This window comes from Streptopelia decaocto (assembly GCF_964273445.1).
Source record: "Streptopelia decaocto genome assembly, chromosome: 13".
Classification (NCBI taxonomy): domain Eukaryota; kingdom Metazoa; phylum Chordata; class Aves; order Columbiformes; family Columbidae; genus Streptopelia; species Streptopelia decaocto.
Genome location: NC_138668.1, coordinates 2,225,539 through 2,247,050, shown reverse-complemented (window position 1 = coordinate 2,247,050; position 21,512 = coordinate 2,225,539). Strand labels below are relative to the sequence as shown.

Here is a 21,512-nt window from a genome sequence, read left to right as displayed (position 1 = left end):
CCCAGAGTAAAGGAAATATTTGGCTCATACGTCGTCTCCACAAGTGGCTCAGGAAGGCAAAGCTGAATTAAACAAAGGAGGGAGTTGGCCATTGTTAACTCTGCCTGCGTGGATGCTCTTGCTCAGAAGTAAAGGGACATGTAGTTCTTTTTAACCATTAAAGAGTTCCTGTCCTTGCCTGGGGATGAAGCTGAACTGGATTTAGGCCAAAGTACTTCTGAGCAGGGGCATCCTCAGTGGCATTTAAGACACTTTAGCGTAACACGTTGGGTTATCGTTGTGTCCCACCCGCAGCGCCTCACTGAAGCAGAAGAGGAGCCTCCTGTTCTCCTGGGGCACTCGCACAGGCAAGTCCACGGCTTCACAGTTACCATCCCGCATTCTTCCCGCCTTGCGCCTGAGAGGCTGATGGAAACACTTTGCAGCAAATACTTGAGCAAAAACTCTTCCAGCTCGCTTGAGAAACAATAATACCTTAGTGTGGGCTCTACGAGCCCAGCTAAAAACCTTACTTAGTGCTCAGGCTGTCGTCTTGCACTGAACTTTCTGCTGTCCTACTGCCGGACCCTAACTGGCTAAACTAAAGACATATGCCCTATATGTGCTGCGGTTGTGTCCCTGATCGCAGCACAGACAAAGCCTTAAACCTCTGAATGACAAAGCGGTATGTGAGCGAGGAAGTCTGTTTATTTGCTGTTACAAAGAGCCCATTTTGGATTTTTTTCTAACCCTGGACTCCAGTGTTGATAAAACAAGCCGACTTGGGAGACATCTCTAGTGTATGTTAAAGTAAAGCCAATCTCTGTAATTAATGGAGGGATAAATTGAGGTTTAATTACTCAGAAGGCATCTTGGGTGAAAGATTCATGGTAATTGTTGTGTATCCTCTTGAAGGATTCACAGTGCTGGCAGCTCCCTGTGTAGCAATAAAACGTGGGGTGGGCGGCAGGCGGTCCCACAGGACCCCTGTTCAGAGACGCGGCCAGTTCAGGCAGCAGATGCAGCGGGGCCGTGGAGCTCCACAGCCTTTCCATCACAGTAAAAGCCCCTTCCCGAATCTTGAGGGATTCCTGAGCAGAGTGTCAACTTGAGATCAAAGCACTTACAGTCGAATCAAGAGCACGATAGGGGAGATTTCCCTTATAGGCGGCTTCCTTCTGACACAACCGTACAGACACATGATTCTTACCATTCTTCAATGTTTTTGCTTTCTGTAGTATAACACCCTTCTCTTGGGTTCTGTGTAGAAAGTAAGATGTGGCGGGGAGGGGAAGTGGATGCTGTAGCTCTGAGTTTTGTAGTATATTGTTAAAAAGCTGGCCGAGCAAAAGAAAAATGCATCCCAGCACGTCTGTTTTCCTTATTCCCCAATTTACTATCTTTTGGTCTGCTGGAGCTAGGAGGAAAGGAATCTCGTTTGCCTGTTTCTTTATGCTGTCTGCTTAATTCACTTTTTAAAAATATAATTAGCCTTTTCAATTCACTTAGTTTGGCCAGCACTGTAAATATGGCACAAGGGCTCTGTGCTGATGGCTTATAAGGAATGACCCGTTTTCTTCCCCTCCCTAGAGCTGAAGAAGCAAGTGGAAAGCGCAGAACTGAAAAACCAGCGTCTGAAGGAAGTTTTCCAGACCAAGATCCAGGAGTTCCGCAAGGTGTGCTACACGCTCACGGGGTACCAGATCGACATCACCACTGAGAACCAGTATCGACTCACCTCCATTTACGCCGAGCACCAAGGGGACTGCCTGCTTTTTAAGGTAGGTCTGCGCACCCCTCGCTGCGCCTGCATCTTTGGGCTCGTGGTTTTCAGCACGCCAGAATGCATTTGCTCTTTCTCAGTGATTAGAGTGGAAAATCACTGCCCCGCTGCTATGTGAGTGGGTATTCCTTACGAGGGAAGTCAAGATGCTTTCTTCTTTTAAAAGAATTACTTTAGAAGGTTTGGCATCTGGTCTCCCACTTATATATCAAAGTCAGGAGTAAAGAGAAGAGACTATATATGCATAATACCTGAGGCTTCTGGCCTTGTGCTTCACCTTTTTATATTATCAGTTATAAATGCTGCAGCAATAAAACCTTATGTAACCATCCAGGTTTCATCCTTACCTCACGGTGAGATATATGCCCTTACTGTCTTTGCTGTCCTCTAGCTTGTCTGCATGTCATCATCTCGTCTTTATGTAAATTGGAGTTCCTTTTGAGCAGCCACTCATCCTTGTGTGTGTGAAGTGCCATTTCTGTGAAGAGCACAGACGAGCAGCACTAATAGTCTGTCTTCTGCCAGTTTTATACCTTTATTGGTCTGGCTGGGTGGTCTGAGGTTGGGTTCTGGCTTGATAGGTGCTGTTTTTCTTCTGTGCCACCGTCCAGCTCGCACAGTCAGGTTATACATTAGAGAGCTGAGGTGTGACGTGAGAGTCACCAAGCTATTAAGTTACATCTTCACATCGGTTCAAGTGTCAAGAGCCCAGGTTTACAGGTCAGTTGGAGAACCACAGAATCACAAAATGGTCAGGGTTGGAGATCTCCTAGTCCGGGGGTGTCCAGCTCCTTTTCACCAGGGCCACGTCAGCCTCGTGGTTGCCTTGAGAGGGCTGAATGTAATTTTAGGACTGTACAGATGTAACTACTCCTACATTTATACAGTCCTAAAATGACATTCGGCCCTCTGAAGGCAACCGCGAGGCTGATGTGGCCCCTGGTGAAAAGGAGTTGGACACCCCTGGTCTACTCCAACCCACCTGAATGTTCTTCTCAGTGACAGAAACAACGGGCACTTAAAATCGTTCCTGCTTCCCATCGATAGCCCTGGTCTGAGGCTCATTTATGAGAAGGATGAAGGTTCTGGAGACATTCAGTGGGCTCTGCAAGAAGGACATGGAGAGGTTCTGTTTCCGCAGCCCTGCTGCTGCGTGCTGCATGGGGATTGCTGCAGGGTTGTTTCTTTACGTAACACAACAAATGTTTTCCCATCCTGTAACTCTAGAGCCTCAGGAAAAAATCCACCAAATAAAGCAAGTGAAGGTGAGTAGAAGACAGCACCTAGGATTCTTAGAGAAACTAGGAACTGTTGTATCACTTGGCCTTATGAGGTTTCTGGACTGAGACAGATGACAGCAAGAAAATAAGGTTCGCTGAGTGGAGAGGAGCATGACTTGGTTGGTTTTAAGGTACCATCACTGAACCCTGAAAACAGTTCTTGTTGAGACGGTGTGATGCTGTGAGCTCCGGGACCTCCAGAGGCTTGTGCTCTTCTTTAGCGAGTGAAACCTGAGCAGACTCGTGGAGGTGTCTGTGGGATGCCATGCCCAGCCAGTACAACCGGCAGTTTTTCTGCGTCACAGGAGAGGTGGAGTGCTTGGAGAAAGTTAAGAAACCATGAGACAGTTGTATCCTGGCCACATGAACAAGAGCTGGCTGGCTTCATTGGTTTGTCTTCAGCAGGATCCAATATTCCTTCATGTCATGGCAACAGAAACAATTTACATGCAGGAGGATAAATAATCAAGTGGGGATTTCTCTCCCCAAACATTCTTGCTCTCTGTTCTTCACTCAAGTCTTTGTTCCCAAGTGTGTCCAGAGGGTGGAGGTGTCACCAGGCAGAGCAGCAGCAGTTCCAAGGTCTCACGTTTCCCAAAGCCGAGGGTGGGTTGCTTGCTGATCCATGGAGTTCCTCAGCCCCTCTTACCTCACACGCCTCTTCAGATAAGAGAAGCAGGTTTGCTAATTAGAGCCTGAACAACAAAACCTCAGACTCTTTCTCCCTGTTCAGTAAATCGCAGACAATTCCCACCATCTGCGGCTTAGAATCAACAACAAATTATTTCCTTGCTGAGTCCAGGCAGCTGGTTCTCGTGTATGTACAGAGGCTTGAATCCCAGCTACGGCTTCCAGCAAGGTTGTGTGTTTATGCTGTGGAATTTCTGAGCCGTAGCAGACCGTGGGTGTTTGTGTGCATTTCATTAACCCAAAGAGGTCGCAAAGCAGGGAATGCTATTTGTATTTATTCCATTCAAGCAATTTATGAAATAGGGTCTATATAATTAAACCAGAGAAGTCCCCTGGTACTTTACAAGCTTCTGTAGTTTGCCTGTAAACTTTAGAATGTATTTCAGTAGCACTGCTGGTGGCATTTAATTCTCAGCAAGGCTTCAATAGCAGGGACGCAATAGGAGCTACTGTAATGTAACCCCTTCAAAGCTAAATGAAGATTAAAGACGTGCTGGGTTTTCCTGACCAAGGTATTCTGTTACTGTGGTAGAGCTTGTTATCCACGTGCTTTATGTGTCCAGCCAAGCGTTAATTGGAATTACAGCTTCAGTGAAAGGGTTAATCGCAGTGCCATGCTGTGAATATAAATGGCTGCATCTATAAATGAGCACTGAATTCTGATTAAACCGTATCAGTATTTATTGGTGATCCCTATGGATGCAACAGATGAGCTCATCACCTCGAAGAATGTTGCAGTGTTCTGTAGGCAGCAAGGGGCATCTCAAACTTCACAGCCCACTCTTGCTTGTTTGCTCTGTTTTATTCTTTTAATTAAATGCAGTGGAAAGCAGTGTTACCGACTCCTCGCCAGGAGTTTAGTTTGTGATGATTTTTTTTGTGGGATTTAATGCATTATAGTTATTGGGGCACTTGACAGTTTCATATCCTGTTACCGTTGCTGGTACATTAGATGCGTTAGGCTGTGACACACACTTTACATTCCACATAACGATATGTCTGGGTCAGGCCACCCGTGAGCTATCCAAGAGCTGCATTGACTCCCTTTGTAACAGCTTATTAAATATATCTGTTAAAACAAACCAGCATTGCTGGGAAGCCTCAAAATCAGTTTAGCTGAGTTGGAATAAAGCGGTGGCAAACCAGGATGCCGTTGCTTGGCCATGTGTACATCACACCCTTGTGTCAGGGTGGATCCTGAATGAGGGTAAGGAAATGAGGCCTTTAGAAAGGCAATGACAATTGTTTCAGCCGAAGAAAGTCTTTTGGTAAACAGAGAGACTGGTCAAATTTGAAGAGGAGATGATTTGGAGGCACTTGTACAAGTGAACAAACAGTGCAGAGAAATTAAACCGTGGGCTTTCTCTTCCTGTGTGCTTAATGACACAGTCTCAGCCAACGCGTTTCAAGCCAATCAATTTCAAACAAAGAGTGGAAATACTTGTATTTTATAGACCCTATGACTTCAAGGTGTTGCTGAGAGCAGGAGCTTAGTAGGTTTTCCAAAACATTAAGATATCTTTGTGGACACATAATAATACTGGTTTGCATTAAACTTTTACATTTAACTTAAGCAGGGACGTGTAGAGCTCTCTACTTTGAGGTGTAAAGGCAATCTCTTACTAGAGATGTTTGGAAGAAGATTCCTATGCATGCTACTTGTTTTCTGGGATGTGTCTACACATGGTTTTGCTGCTGCAGCTGCAAACATTCAACTTCATCCTCTGGAAATACTTGGGAATGAAGACTTGAGTGCGGAAGGGAGAGCAAGAAGAGTGCTCAGAGAGAGGAATTTGTGCTTTTGAGTATTCACTGTGCCTCAAGTGAACTGTCTCCACTGTCCTGGCATCAGTGCGGTCACTATTCTCAATAGGATCCTGGACTGAAAAGGCCATCAGTCTGATCCTGTGTAACAGCTTCCTCCAATCTGGTTGGGTTTGAAATCTTGCTGGTTTGAAGCTCCTCTGCTTTCTCAGAAAGGAGTGTTCATTTTCCGTAGTAGTTCATGTATAAATTATTTGGGTCTAAGCTGGTTGATGAGGAAGTTCAAACAGGCTCTTTCCAGGATCACAGCAGTGTTATGTGTCTGAGCTCGTAAATACTCCTGGCCGAAAGGCTGCCTTCAGACACGTATTTTCTATAACCTCAGAGCCCAGTCTTGCAGAGTACAGAATTCTGCCTGCTTCCACATCTTACCCGTGTTCTTATTTTCTATCAAAATTACCCCCAAAAACCCCGAACACCAGCAGTATTTCATTGAAAAGTATCCCCAAAATGATAGGCTTGATGCCTTGAAAGAGAATACCCAAGGTATCAGCCAGCAAACAAAACCAGAAGCATCGTGACACAGCTTGAGGATGTTGCCAGCTGCAGGGCTGGCACTTCTTGCTGCAAAATGAAATGTTATTGGTGTCCTGTTGGATTGGTAATAGAGTAATAAAATTAATAGCTTTTCTGCAACCTGTTAAATTAACAGCCAGCGCACACACAGTGTCTTTGCACAGCCCTTTAAGGAGTTACGTAAAGAGTTGGTTTGCAGATCTATAAGGGGAACTCTGAGGCTTCAAAGCAATCCGAAAAGTGAACACTTGCTTCTGATGTGGTTCACGGTGTGTGCAGAGGCAGAACAGGGTGAAAGGGTTAAAGGGTTTGTATGGAAGGACAGATACCACCTTGAACTTCCCAGTCTTCCTTTGCTTGTCTCATTACCTGTGTACTGTCCTGTTGCTTCTGTATTGACAAGGTGTGTGAAATGCAACAGGGCAGCTATGCAGACAAGAAGTAATAGTTTAATTCTCTTTTCTTGAGGAGGGAAATGAGGCTGGATTGAATAATAAAGACCTCAGAGGCTATTTTTCAAACACTAAGTGATGCTGACAAAGTGCTGGCTGAAAGGAGGAGACAAAACTCATGTGGTTAAACGTGCTGAGATTCCAGCACAGCCTTACCATTGGTTTGGCCAGGGAGCACCATGACCGATGTACGTCTCAGAATAAGTAGGATGGTTAATATAGAGGTTACTTTGCCTCTCCTGAACGCTCTTGTTTTGTCTTGAAGCCGACAGCACTGTTGGGAGCGCTGGATCCGAGTCCGCATCCTTGGCATCCCTGCAGTTTCAGTTATTTCCTCCTTGAACCCAACAGAGTATCTCTGAGAGCATGTTCTCGCTGTTTGTTTCTTTTTGCATCTCTATCTTCTCCCCTCTCCTCCTCCTCACCCTTGATGAGTCTCGAGAGGAGAAAGAAATCACCGTTTTGATGGAGTGCTATTCTTCCAGCAGCCGCCTCGCGCTCCTGCACACACAATCAAAAATAACAATGGGGCTCATCGGTGGAGCGGGCCAGGCAGCAAGAGATTGATTAGAGATCGTAGGCCTCTGCTAGCTCCTCGTTCTTGTTAATTACAAGTTATTTTATTTTTATATTTTGTTTTCAATTGGCCCGCGCGGTTGCTGGGTTTCTGCTCGGCTCGGGAGCTCCTGCCTGCGCGACGCTTTCCCACCCGACGATTGCGCTGGGATTCCTGAAGGGTCAGCGAGGACCCATCTTGGGTCGCGCTAATCAGCAGCTCTAAAACAGGAGCTGTTGAGCAATCTGTGGTGTTACAGCGTCAAATCCTCTATTTAAACTTCCTACGTGTCGTTTTCTTTCAGATGTTGTAGCAGCCTGTTTAATGTTACGACCTAACTTTAATTCTTGCTCCTGTCTTCATCTTGTATTACTCCTCCTCACGCTTTTTTTCCTCTCAACACAGTTACTCTCTTGCTGCACATGTCCCTAAACAACTGCCCACCCCTTAGGACAGGGTAGAAGTTGTTTGGTGGTTTTTTGCCCCAGTCACCTCAAGGACGGTGGAATTGTGGGAGATCTGGCACAAGGTTTTCTTTTCACTGCGGAATTTCTGAGCAAAAAGATGCAGCTCCAAGGTGTCAGGAGGCTGGGCCGAAGCCTCATTCTAACCGAGCAAAGTTAATGCTCTTTCTCTGCCTCTGTTGCCATCTGTATGAGGGGGATGATGCTCCTGCCGGTGTCACTAGACTGTTGTGAGGATAAATAGACTGTGCTGACGTGGAACACGGAGCAGCGTTGGGCTGGGGATACACTCCCCTGGTCCCTGTCAGTCTGGCGCGACACCCGTTTCCAGTGTGCTGGCACGGCTTGCTCCCCTTCCCTGCCAGGGTAGGCCCAGCCATGCAGGTAATTAATGCTGATGATGCTGGAGAATTATTCCAGTGACTGCGTCTTTCCTGACTAGCGGGAGGATGGTACATGTGAAGCTTCTCTGAAAGGTCAGAGATTTGTCTTGCTGATGGGTGCAGCGGGTAACAGAAATGAGTTCAGGTTTTCCTCTCTGGAGTGACCGATGTGTCAGGCTCTGAGGCAGATCAACAGCCCCTCACTTCAACAAACGAGGCCTGGTTTTGGCCGGGAAATGTGGGGTTGGCTCACAGATGCCATCTGAGATTCAGGCTGTTCTTCTGTGTTTTTCTATTTGCTTCATAATCATCAGCTGTTGGCCACCAAGCTGCTTTTACAGATTCCCTCCCCATGCTCCTTCAGGCCCCAGGACGTGGCGGTGCCGGTGCCGTGTCCCCAGCTTTCCCTCCCGCAGCGCCCCGTTTGTGCTGGTGTGAGCTGTCCCTCCCTCGGCAAAGGAGCAGCGCCCTGAGAAAAGGGGGTTCTCAAGTTACTCTCACAAATCCTGCACGAGTCTTCAGCCACCGTCACTGACAGTGCTGCTGGTGGCCGCATCCAGCAGGACATGGCAGACATCCGCCATCCCAGCTGAAGGGCCCCAGCGTCTGTTTCCACAGCTTCTGCAATACAAATAAGTAACCAAATTACTGGGATACACTTTTTTTTTTATGAAGTTTGCAATTCACCTCCCTCCAAAATCCCTTTTTACTTCATTAAAATATCTAATGAACCGGTAGACAGGTAGACACAGCCCAAGCTTTCCAGGGAGAGTCACCAGCACTAACATGGAGCACAAATCGCTGGTAAGAATGTTAATTAAACCAGGGCATCCAGGCTGGTGCAGGGAGGAGTGTGGCCCTGGAGGGCTGCGTGGCGAAGGACAACACGTGGGGCAGGCCCTGCCCGTGCTTGGCGTGCGCCCCAAACCCGCAGCCGCTGACTCTGTCCTCGTGCCATCGCGGTGTCAGCAGGAGGCAGAGCGGATCCTGTCTGCTTTACCTGCTACAATGAAAGCTTCTCTGTCCTTTTTCCCCCCCCTCCCGTGTTCCCAGCACCTGCGTGATTGCAATTTGCTGAGGAAGAGTTGTTCTTGTCCCTGGCTGTGCCCGGTCTCCCCGTGGGAGGTCTCAGGAGAGCGGGATGTCTGTGATTCTGTCTGCGTCCGCCCGCTGCTGTATTTGAACAGCTTACAAAGGGCTGTGTGGGCTGGCAGGACTGTGTTTACACACTGAGAGAGGAAGATGGTGTTAAATAGCAGACAAAGCAAGGGGACATAAGCAAAACCCCTCCTGGATTCTCATTTCCGTCTCCGCTATGTGGCTTTGCTGTATGTCACTTGACCTTCTGATTTTCTCTGTCCCTCTCACCTAGGTGCAGGATATTACCATTCATGGGCTTCCACAGGGGTCTGAGAAGCTCTTTGAAGTGTTTTGCAGTGGGGAAGCTGCATGTGAATGGGTTGGAGATGTAACCAGTGCAGCCAACTTCTGTTACACATGAATTGTCCCTCAGACGTGGGGTGCAGCAGCGGGGGCTGGGGACCCTGGGGCAGCGTTGCCGCTTCTTTCCTTTTCTGTGAGTGCCCACCACTTCTAAGGGGTGTTAAATCTGTTAAGTTTAATGTATTTATTTAATTACTTGAGTCCATGTTGGTTTCAAAAATGCTCTACTCAGAGTCTTGAAGGAAAAGGTGCTGCCTTTGAGTCCAGGCAGCAGGGTGTGCAAAGGCCTCGCTGCAGCACACATGGTCTTCTGCACACACAATGGGTGTTCTGCAAAGCAGCTTTTGATGCATATTTGTCGCTTTCCCTGGCTGCTCCATTGTGAATTTGCAGAACATGCAGAGTCGTGTCAGCAAACCACAACCCTGCTGGTTGGTTGCATATGGTTACGTTCAAAGCTGCACATAAGTGGGAATTACTGAAGGTTCTTATTTTTTTGTGGGGAAAAGTCTTGAGCTTCTGGTTACCCTGTATCTTAGCTGTCTTCTCTGGTTGCTCCACACTCTCAATTATTCATTGTCTTTGGACATGAGGAGGGGACAGACTATCTCTCCCGCCTTGGGTCAGTTCTGGGCTTGTCTGCTGGTGTTGGTCTGCTCCAAGGCCAGAGTGTTCAGCCGCAGCAAGACTGTCACATCATCATCTTCGGTGCCATCCCTGTATGACAAATGGTGTCAGGGACTTTAGCAATCCCTGTGGCGCTTTTCTCCATCTGTGATCCCCATGGACGTCCCTGAAGCCTCTTTTTTAGCTGGCTGGGGGGGACTGGCTGGTGGTGTTGGAGGCCGTGCACTTGAAGCATTAGCAAGGGGCTTCAAGATGGCTTTTCACAGAATCACAGAGTGTCAGGGACTGGAAGGGACCTGGAAAGCTCATCCAGTGCAATCCCCCCATGGAGCAGGAACACCCAGATGAGGTTACACAGGAAGGTGTCCAGGCGGGTTGGAATGTCTGCACAGAAGGAGACTCCACAACCCCCCTGGGCAGCCTGGGCCAGGCTCTGCCACCCTCACCCCCAACAAGTTTCTTCTCGTATTTAAGTGGAACCTCCTGTGTTCCAGTTTGCACCCATTGCCCCTTGTCCTGTCACTGGTTGTCACCCAGAAGAGCCTGGCTCCATCCTCCTGACACTCCCCCTTTCCATATTGATCCCCAGGAATGAGTCCCCCCTCAGTCTCCTCTTGTCCAGCTCCAGAGCCCCAGCTCCCTCAGCCTTTCCTCACACGGGAGATGCTCCACTCCCTGCAGCATCTTGGTGGCTGCACTGGACTCTCTCCAGCAGTTCCTTGTCCTTTTGTACCGCCCCTCCACCTTTTCCCTGTGTATTCCAGGAGCAGGTTTGTGACCAGACCTCTAGGAAAACCATTTAGCTCCAGGAAACAACTCAGAGGTGAGATGCAGCTGGTGACATCCAGTAAAGCAGCCACCAGCCTGCGCGTGTCCCGGGTCACAGCAGCACAGCTCAGGCTGCACGGAACCACCACCCAGAGCGGGTGGCAGCCGCTGCCGCTCTTCTTGCTCAAGTAAGCGGCACGTTGTCTAAATACAAATATAATTAGGACTTATCTCTTGCTTTGGGAGTTACAGCTACTACCCGTGCTTGACTGGGGCAGAAGATTTTCTTATCTCTGGGGAGGAAATATAATTAGTGAGGGAAGAGAAGTGTGTGTTTGTTTGTATAAAAACCTGTTCCCAAATATGGAAACACAGCAAAAGATTCCTATGCCTTGGGATAGCTATCATCTCCATCTGAAGAGCAGATCTGGGCTCATGTGAGGGTCTTCTCCTTTATTTGTTGTGAATATAAGTGTTTGTGTTTGCCCCCATCTAGGATTTCAGAGTTAAAAGATTTCAGCCTATATTTGTTTTGGTGATGAGGTGTTTGGCCCTTTCCCCCAGGGTTTGGCAGGTTTGGGAGGGATGTAGAAAACAGGGTGTCATGGTCACAGGTCCCTTTTGGTGGCCAAGGGGCCGCTGTTGGGGTGAGAGGAGCCTGGAGCTCATAGCTCTACATCCCTCTGTCGTTCTTCTATTGTTTCCACGCTTCAAAGTCTAAAAGCTCAATTACTACATGGCTCTTAACCATGAAATTAGTGTTGCATAAACCAGTTAATACACTTTCTCTCGACCTGGCTTGCCAGTTTAAGATAAAAACCCATTGTTTTGAAGCTTGGTAAGCAGCCCTTTTTCATGGGATCTCCATCTCTGCTGCATTTCATCGAGACCTTTACCAGAACGGTGATCTCTTACATTTTGTTTTTGAGAAAACGCTTGTAGGAAAGCAAAAATAATAACAGCTGCGAGTGTACCTTCTGCTCTGCTCCAAGGCATCCCACCTCTGTTTGGAGGCAATTATTGCTGCGGAATGTTGGGAGCACATCAAGCATTCAGTCGTGGCATTTCTTGAGATTTGATGCACTTCACAGCATCGGGGAGTCTTAAGCACAATGTGCCGTGCGGGCTCTCCGGATCATAACGCGTTCTGTCAGCGTTGCAATATGAATCTGTTAGTGCTGGTGTCCTTGTCACGGTGCTGTGTCTGCGGAGCAATGACAGAGGCGGCAGTACGCTGAAAATGCTTCTGGAGAGCTTTGTTACGGGGACCGGCTGCTGTGGTTCTGGTGGACTCCTGTGCTACAGAACAGCTTCTGCAGCTCAGCTATTTATGTGCTGTATACTTAAGGAATTAATACTTAAATCCGAACATTAATCTGTATCCATGCTAAGAATGTGTTAACTGTCTTTATTCATGTACATGGACATGGTGAAAAACCTATTCTGTTCATATATTTGCTTCAAACAAACAATTATATGAATCTTCCTAACTCCACACGCACAAAATGTTCATTCTGCCCCATGTGAATTATTGGTAAGAGAAAGTAACTTAATACTGTTTTAGGACTTTGGTTTTAATGTATTTTCTTTCTTGCTAATTGCACGAGCGCATCCTTTGAGGAATACGTACGGAAAGGTATTTTATGTTAAATCTGTCTTACAAGGATTCACAGCGAAGTCAGATTGCTGCTTTCTCCTCCGCGGGGGAAGGAATTGAGAGCTGAGGATGACCTCCCGCTTTGGTAACTCCCAAGATTATCTTTTGATGGCATCTTTAGCTTCTAGAAGACGACAGGCCTTATCTTAGAGGGAATATATCAAACTGAAGCTTCACAATTTTAATTTGTCCCTAATCTGTATTCATTTCAGCTAAAGTGGGTAGCTGATAACAGTGGATCTATCTCAGCCGTGTTCTGGGGAGCTGACATAAATTTCAACCTTAAACCGAAGGGTTTGTCTGTCTTAATGGAAGGCTCTGGAGAGTCTTTCATGTGCTCACTGTCACTTTGCATTTCTGGGATGTATCCAGCTCTGGAGAGGGGACGGTCTGCAGATGAGTTTTATATGAAGCGGACAGAGGAAGAGGCGCAGGCAGCACGAGGCGGGGGTTGATAGTCGTATCACTGCATTCAGTCACTAGTTCTTACGCCATGTGCGGTGTAGCTACCATGAGTCTGTAGCAAAGATTACCAGATGTTGGCTTGCTGGTCCCTGCAAAGCTCTGGTGATCCTGGGTGCTGAGAGGGCCCGTCTGACGGTTGCACAAGGCCCGGAGGTTTTGGCCGTGTGTGTAACCCGCTGTTTGTGGCTGCGTTTCCCAGGAGGCTGTCGGACACCTGCACGCGTCTCTGTCAGGCAGGAATCTCACCGCGTTGTCCTGGGGAGGCGCAGCAGATGTCCTTGGCTTTTTGGCACAGCCACTGCAGCCCAAAGTTGTTTTTCTTCATATAATTCCATTAGAGTGATGACAGTTTCAAGTTGGAACAGAAAAAGACCTGATGAAAGGACCACTCTGTAAGCAGAGAAGATAGACAGAGTGGAAGCAGTAACTAGCAAGGTAATAGACGGTGATGGATCTATAATCTCTGAGGCCGCTGTAAGCAGTAAATTCCTAAATAGTGTCCTTTCAGCTTTAACCTATTTATTTGCAAAGTGCTAAATTTAATTTTCCTTAGTCTGCAGGAAAGCAGCATCCCAGGAATAAACCTTTAGCCCAGCCAAGAAGCTGTGCCAAAGTGCTTGTTCCAGCACTTCCATTTCCTCTTCGCTCTGCCCGGAGCACCAGGCTGTGCGTCCCACCACATCTTCGCTCAGGTGCGTTCGTGTCACGAGGCTGGAGCTGATGCTGCTGCAGGGTGGGATGTATCCTGCTCTGGAGCCTTTTCCAAAGGGGGGATTTAATAGTCATGGGTTCACTAAAACCTCCTGGATTCTGTAAGGTTGATGATGCTGTCCCGAGGTGGGAAGGCAGGTGCATGGAAGCACATGAAGAGGTTTCTATTGCATGTAATGATGCTCTGTGTGTCATGTAGATACAGGACGGCGGTGCTAAAGGCTCTCAGCTCAAGAGTTGAATGGCGTGTAAAAGGCCACGTATTCTGAAACCTCCACAAAACCACATCTTGAGGAAGAAAAGTGGCAGGTTTTCCAAGCAACAAATGTTCTGCACGTTTCCCCTGCGAAGCTTCAGCGAATGTGGTAAAAGTAGATCTTCTCACATGCTGCTTTTTGTTCCTGGTAGCACTGTGCTGGTGACACACGCAGCATGTGTTCTTCTGGAGCCAACAAGGAGGTTTTTCCCCCAAATTCACAATTGAGTAGACTTTTTAGCAACTTTGCTTAGATAAAGCATTTCAGAAGAAAACGCACAGTGTCTGAATGCAGGAGTTGCCTTTGAGCGAGCATCCAGTGTTCCTGCGGTTGTCACGACCCCAATGAAGTGCGACGTGGGCTGTCACTGATCCTGTCTGTTGCTTCAGATAAAATCCATCCTTGGTTTCAGAGCTTTGCTATTTTCCTGCCTGCAGAGGATTTCGACAGAGTTCCTCACAGCGCTTCCCGTCTCTCTGTCCCTTTCTTATCCCCACGAGCATCAGTGGGTGGGGAATGTCCTGCCAGCCCTGCCCCGAGTTCCCACTGTGTTCTCAGCCCGTTGCCGGTATGTGAGTGGAAAGATGCTGCTTCCCAAGCTTGGAGGAGTTTTGCCGTCTTCATTCTGCTTCAAGGTTTAGTTGGGTGTTCATTCAGTAAATTACCATGGAAAAGGCAGTCTTAATTTTTTTGTTTTTGTTCTATTTCTCCAATTTTTAGCACCTTAGGCATGAAATCGGTATCTGTAAATCCAGTGCTGCTTCTTCCTTCTCTTATCTAAATCTGGAGAAGGGTTCTGAGCTCCTCAGCAACGGGTGCTGTTCAGAGCTCTGATTTGTCTCTCATATTTGTTTTAAAAGAAATAAAACAAACAGTGCTGGGAGTTGAGGGTGGAAACTTGCACATGCTTTTCCTGCTCCTTGCTCTGCTGCAGAGCGGATGGGAAGGGGAGCGTTGCTGCAGCCCAGGAAAGGACATTCCTGAGCTGATACTGAATTCGTGGGGGGGGTCTCTGCTTTTCTGGAATGGGGAGAGATTGTTCCCCCCGGGGTTGGGCGCTGTGTGCTCTGACACCCTTTCCTCACCCGTTTGCAGGTTCCTTGTGTCTTGGTCTGTCTGCTGGTAGGTGTGGGTGCAGGTGAGAAAATAGACCTGGTTTGTGAGTTGGGTGTCATTCTCCAAGGGCCTTGCTCTGCTATTCTTTCATAGTATCATAGAAAGTTTAATGAACCCGCACCAGAAGTCTCTCAGCCAACAATCAGCTTGCCCATGAGTGATAGATGTACACTGATTAATATCTAGGTTCATTTGGAGATTTTACCTTACCCAGGGGATCATGGAGAAAGCCACGAGTACTTGACCCTTTTAAGAACCTGAGGTTTGCTCTCTGCGATGAATCGAGCATTGATAGGGTGTTAAACTGAAACGGCTTCTCCACAAAAACAGAACTTAATCAAGTTAAAACCACGTTTTCCTACCAGATTTCCCCCTTGAGCCAGGTCTACAGGGAGGCTCTTCATGCAGAGGGTGAGCGGGCAGCGTACCAAAGGCCTTCACGCTGCAGAGGGGCATCTCCCCTTGCCTGAGTTGCTTCCATCACTCAGCGACTGAAATTTTAATCATTGAATTAATTTTTCAGAAACCAAAGTGCAAATCAGTACCCCCAGCAGCTTTAATAATGAATGCAGGGAAGAGGGACATTAGAAGGATAAAGAAGAGCTAGGAAATTTGGGGTTGAGGAATGAATTTTGAGGGGGTTATTATTTTGAAGATGTAATGGATGGGTTGGATTTCCTTGTCGCTGGACCTTCCTGCTTGTCCTGCCTGCGCTTGGTCCAACCACGTCCGCTTCATTCCTGCCCGAGGCATCTTTGGAATCCTTCTCCTCCCTGCTTATCTTCACCTGGATTGTCTTTTCCAGGGCAAACAGCCAAGTCTGTACGTACACGGTCCCACTCCCCATCTGCAAAACAGCCCCTGAAGCATCGCGGGGACTTTGGTCGTATCGCGGGGAGCGAAGCTGCAGGTTCACCTGCTCTGGCTGATTTGAATAAGATGAGGTCTGAACCGCAACCAAGATGCCAGAGCTTTCTGCCTGGCTTTTGGCTCCTTCCTTCCCCTCTCAAAGAGCATGCTGATTTTCTTTTTCCTGATGAAAAGTGTTATATAGCAGAAAATTAATTAGGAATGAAAGTGGGGTTTTTTGCCTCCCTTTGTGTCAGTGGAAAAGGCCCGTGCTGGGCAACTGCCAGAGGGAGCTGGGATTTCTCCCTTTGCCTCTGGACAGCCAGCTGATAAATAATGAATGTTTGCACAGATTTTCCCAATTCTCAGGCAGCGCAGGTGGTCTTCGTTTCAACCATCCCAAACGAATCTGGAAGCAGCAGGGCGTTCCCATCCTCGGTCACCACGTGAGAGGGACGGTTCCTCGCTTTCTCATGGCATGTGTTATGGAGACCACCGACTGTTATGGATTTGTGTCCTTATTTATTAAAAATCCCACCGAGCAACCAGCACCACGCTCTGCTGTTCCTCCTCCCTGTCCCACGGTGCCCCCAGCAAAGCCAGAGTGGACATTAGCGGCAGATGGGCACGTTCGTGTAAGCAGGAGGTCTCCTCGTGGCCAGATGGACTGATTGTTCTCCAAAGCGTGTAGGATTGATGCCAGCAGACAAGTCTCAAGCCCAGGTGCACACGTGTGCGATGACGGGACATTTCCAAGGCTCGCAGCAGGAGGATGATTCTTTGGATTGTTGTATTAATCTTCAGAAATGAGGGTTTGGTTCGAGGGGTGCTCCACAGAGACTGGCCTAGGGGAGAAATCCTCTCCCAGAAGGAAAGCAATTCACGAGTTAAAAGCACCCAGGAGTGATTTCTGCAGCGCAGGGACTTTAAAGTGACCCTGGTGAAGGGATGAATTTCAGCCCTGAGGGTTTCTCTTCATATTGTGCCGCTTGCCCTGTTTATTTCCTTTCCATTAGAATTGAAGTGGCGACTGCAGGAAGATGCAGGTGAAGGTCCCCAGCTGCAGAGAGCTCCCGTGGTCATCGGCCACCTGGTTCAGCCGAGCCTGGGGATTGCTCCAGAACCTTTGCTGGGGCTCTAAATACAGCAGCTAATGACACCTTCCACTCCGCGGGAAGAAAACAGAATTACTAAACTTGCAATTTGGCACAGTGGGAGTGTGAGTTTGTCCTGCCAGTTTCTTTTTGCTATATATTTCCAAGTTGTTGTTTGTTTTTTTTTGTTGTTGTGGGGTTTTATATTTTGGTTTTTTCCTCCCAAGCAGGTTGAATCCAGATCAGGGGGTTCATTTGAAGGCCTCAAATTATGCATATTGAAGGCACAGCCTCAAAAGGAAAAGACTGATTGCTGCTTATAAGTCATCTGGCATAAAAAGGAGAATGTGCAGGTTCTCTGGGAAATGCCACATGTCTTGGCCTTATGAGTAATGTGTAGTGATGTCCCATTAGGAGCCACGTTCCCAGTACAGCGTTGAAGGAGATGTATGTATTTCCATATCATTTTAATAATTTTGACTTATGGTTTAACTTTGTGCTGGGCTGCGCAGAGGTTCCAGGAGAATACTGGTTTAGATGGTTTTGGGGGCAAAAGAAAGAAGACGACTGAAGGCAAGGTTAGAAATAGCTGAACATTTCCAGTTGAGCAAGTTTTACGGTCACGCGCTGTGATAATTGAAGGTTTGCTGGTAAATGCTACGGGTCCGCGCTGGAGAAGAAACCACATCCGCAGTTGGATTGCTGCAGTCTGCTGCTGCTGGTGCGAGCAGGGTAAGAAGTGCTGTGTGAAAGGAAAAGCGAGGGGCAAGAATGACAGCTTAGCAAGGCCCGGTTCTGTTTGCGCTAGGGCGTGTTTTGTAGAGCAGCCATTCACCTGCAGCGATTGTGAAGGCTCGTCCTGAAGATGCATGGAAAATTCACAGTTTCACAGTATGTTTGGGATTGGAAGGGACCTCAAAAGATCATCTAGTCCAATCCCAGATTAATCTCTCCAGCAATGCCTGGAATGGACCTGTTGAGCTGAGCTCGCTCTGGTGCTATTAGGAGATTGTGAAGTACAACAAGTTAATACAGCGGAGGAAATCTATCTGCCCTTCTGATTCCCCTTCTACACCTCCCTGTGTTACCCTAAATCTGTGTTACAGCACAGGGGGCCAGATAACTGTCACCACCTCAGTCTAGTGGAATGTGCTGAAAAGCTGATTTCCGCAGCCGGCACCAGAGCGCTCGGAGCAAGCGAACGCCTGGTTTCTGGAGCAGCGACTCGCTTTAATGTTCTTATCAACTATTTTGCAGCCTTTGTTAAAAGAGGTCAAAGCTCATTCCCCTGGGTGGGAACTTCTTGAGCACAGTGCTTATTATTAGGGCAGTACCATATCTTGTAATTAGGGATGTAATTCCCATCTCTGTAGAGAGCCAGCCTATAGCCTGGGTACCATTTAAGAGTTTCATGAGATGAATTAAGCAAGGATGGATTGAGCAATACAATGAATTTCGACCGAGATCACTGGCCTGAAGGCCTGCAGGTGTTTCAGATGAGATATGAAAAGCAAATACCTTCCCTCATCTTCCCTCCTTTCTTTCCCATAGTAGGGAGGAGAAATCCTATTGTTCTGGGGGCCGTGCAGTAGTGATGGTCTGATGACTTGGGGCCTCGTTTGAAAGATCACCCCGTCCCCTGGTCCCCACTAGAGCAGCTGGAAGGATCTGTATTTCTTCTCCTGTCCAACACTAAAGATCTTTACCTGCAAAGGACCCGTGTCTTAGAAAACCGCTGTTGCAGTGCATCTGAAGAGTCAGAGTTTGGCAAGCTTCAAAGGATGATGTAAGAGATTCTTACTTAATTTAGCACTTCATTAACTTCACATTTTTTTTTCTCCTCACCTATACAGGCGGTAGCAGTAGTTAGGGTATTCTGCAGGGAGTTCTGTAGTTCATATGCTTTGTATAAAATCATTTACGTAAGTGCAGAATAAATCAATCAAACTTGAAGAAAAGGGAAAGCAATCAGCTTTGGGCTTGAAACACAGAACAGGAGAAAGACTGGAAGAAGGACGGAGAAGATGAATTGTGAAGAGAAATAGAAACAAAACTGCCAGACAAAAAGGAAGGTTAAAAGAGGGAAAGAAGAGCGGTAAGACAGAAAAAGCAAGGGAAGGACAGACATACAAGTTAATGCCATGTATTTTCCTCTGTAATTATATTCATTTGATGTAGATTTGCACCAGGCACTTTACAGCAGCGTTAACGAGAAGAAGGAAGCAAGAGTTGATATCCGTAGCGGTTTAAAAGATAGAACTCGAATCAAATTGCTGCCGTTCTCGGTGAGCGTGGATAGTTTTAGCAGCACGGCATGCTGTGTATAGTGTGCCGTTACAGTCTTACACAAAGTCTTTTGAATGAACATCTCAAGGCACATTGCATGATTTCCAACACAGTATTTCCCAAATTCTTATACGTTCTCTGGCGTTGAGAGCTGCAGTTACCAGCTGTTGCTGTATTTGTATTTTTCATACAGCACATGTCAACATGGAAATGGGTCAGATGTCCACTGAGGAGGCTATTTTTGCCATCTTCATGTAATTCTTGTCCTACAGCTTTCCTTGGAAAAGGTTTTACTACCACTACGTTACCTTCAAGTCTGAGGCTCTTCACAGTCTATCTTAGAGGAAGGGAACTCTAATTCCCCTTACAAATGGAGCGTGTTTCCTCTGCAAGCTTGCGTTGCCTTCCTTGCTTTCACACATCATCCTCCAGACAGGTAATATTCTCGTTGCCCTCAGCACCCCCATAGTCCCGTTAATAACCTCGCTCTAATGATGCACAAAGTGCTGAGGAGTCATGTACTGCACTCAGAATATCTCAGCGGTCCAGCTTGCAGCCTCTCATCCTCAAAAACCACAGGAGAGATTTTACTGGGAAAAGGGCAGAGGAAAGGATATTCCCAGGGATTACAGAAAATTTACCTTCCCCTGTGTACGGCTTAGAGAAGCGGAAAGCTCGTGCACACATAGAGCGTTTCGTTACTGACAGGTAGGAAGAAGTTCTGGAATTATTCACGCTGGCTCCTGGCAGGAGCTCAGAGTCTCGTGGATTATCCACAGAGGCAGAGACAAGGTGAACAATAGGGGGTTGATTTAAGGAATGGTTTTCCTGCCTTCAGCACGTCTCTCCAGCTCACATCTCCATTCCCTGATTGCAGTGTAACCTCCCTCATTACTCCGTGGCCGTAACCTCCTCTCCTCTTGTGGCAGCAGAGAACCAGCAGCTCATTTGTGTCCAGAATTAAGGTGGTGACCCTCTCCGCTTCCCTCGGCGGCTGCTGAAGGAAGAACGCAAAGGCTCCCTACTAATTGTTAGAAAAGACAGATTTCTGACCCTGAATTGTTTGCAGAGCTCTACTGTAGTTTCTTTTCTTCTGTGCAGCAACAGTTTTCAGCGAGAATGGGGGATTGATTGCTCCTGGAGTTTATTGGAAGTGCCCGGTTTGAAAGGAGTCTGCAGTATGATGGATGTCAGACAGGAGATGGCCGGTCGCCCTCCTGATGAGGAGATCTGGTTGTCCTCAGTGCGTTTCACCTTTTGGGAGACAACAGTCGTACCTGGGAGCGGCGGATGACACTGCATTTGCTCCTGCTTGTTTAACTGCTAATGCTTCGGGTGAATTGCTTGTTAGGGAAGGCAAAATTGTAGATTTCTTTTAGGAAAGAAGGATGGGATTTATTCTCCCAGCTGAATAAAACTGCAAGTTTTGGGCACAATTGACCCATTTGTACTCACGAATGTACAACAGCTTTGTAGGTGGTAATGACTTCTGTCAGATTCTTTTATTTTATTTGTCACTTTCAACTATCGGCTTATAGAGGAACCACAAAGACTCCTTGTTGGTAGAAACATGGCTTTAACTTGCTGAATCATTACAAGCATCTTAATGCAGAAGCAACTAATCTTTTTATCCAGGGCTCGCTTTGGGCTCTGCTTTCCCTCAGGACCTGGATGTTGTAGAGGAACAAGAAAATTAGCGCTAAAAAGATTACTTTGCTGTCGTTGAAGCAATCCTCCATGCTCCCCACCTTTCCGAAGGCTTCTGCTTGCAGTGCTGAAACGTTGCAGTATGGATATTATACGTAATATCTAGAGAAACACCCGAGATGTCGACAAGGACACAGAGGGCACTTCCCATTGTTTTATGTTTACAAGAATGCGTTGTATGTAGTGTTCAAAACTCTGGGTAATTATATTTTGCAATGAAATCTATGAACATCTGTTCCTCTTCCTTTCTGTGCCAAGTCCCAACCTCAGGAGTCCATGTTGTCTCCACAACAGTCAGATAGCACATTTGCCCCCTAAACTAAGTAGAGGTTGCAAGGCAGGAGAAGAAATCTCCCAGCAAAAGGGTTTTTCTTTTAGAAACTTGCAGCGGCATCTGTGCAGGGAAAAGAAGAGGGATGTACAACGTGGTGGCGAGATCAGAAAAGGCATGGTCCACCATGGTGCCCACCCTGAGCAATGTCCCGCTGAGCTGGGCCCCTCAGTTCCAGCAGGACAGGGAACTGCTGCAGAGAGTCCAGCGCAGCCACCAAGATGCTGCAGGGAGTGGAGCATCTCCCGTGTGAGGAAAGGCTGAGGGAGCTGGG

General features: G+C 47.3%; 1 protein-coding gene across 1 annotated transcript in view; it reads left to right on the top strand.

The window, feature by feature from the left end:
* MAD1L1 (mitotic arrest deficient 1 like 1) overlaps nt 1-21,512 on the top strand; it is a 305,040-nt gene that overhangs the window by 252,493 nt on the left and 31,035 nt on the right. The window contains exon 18 of the mRNA XM_082064189.1: nt 1,570-1,760. Coding sequence (XP_081920315.1) covers nt 1,570-1,760 — 191 coding nt within the window. The remainder of the gene's footprint in view (nt 1-1,569; nt 1,761-21,512) is intronic.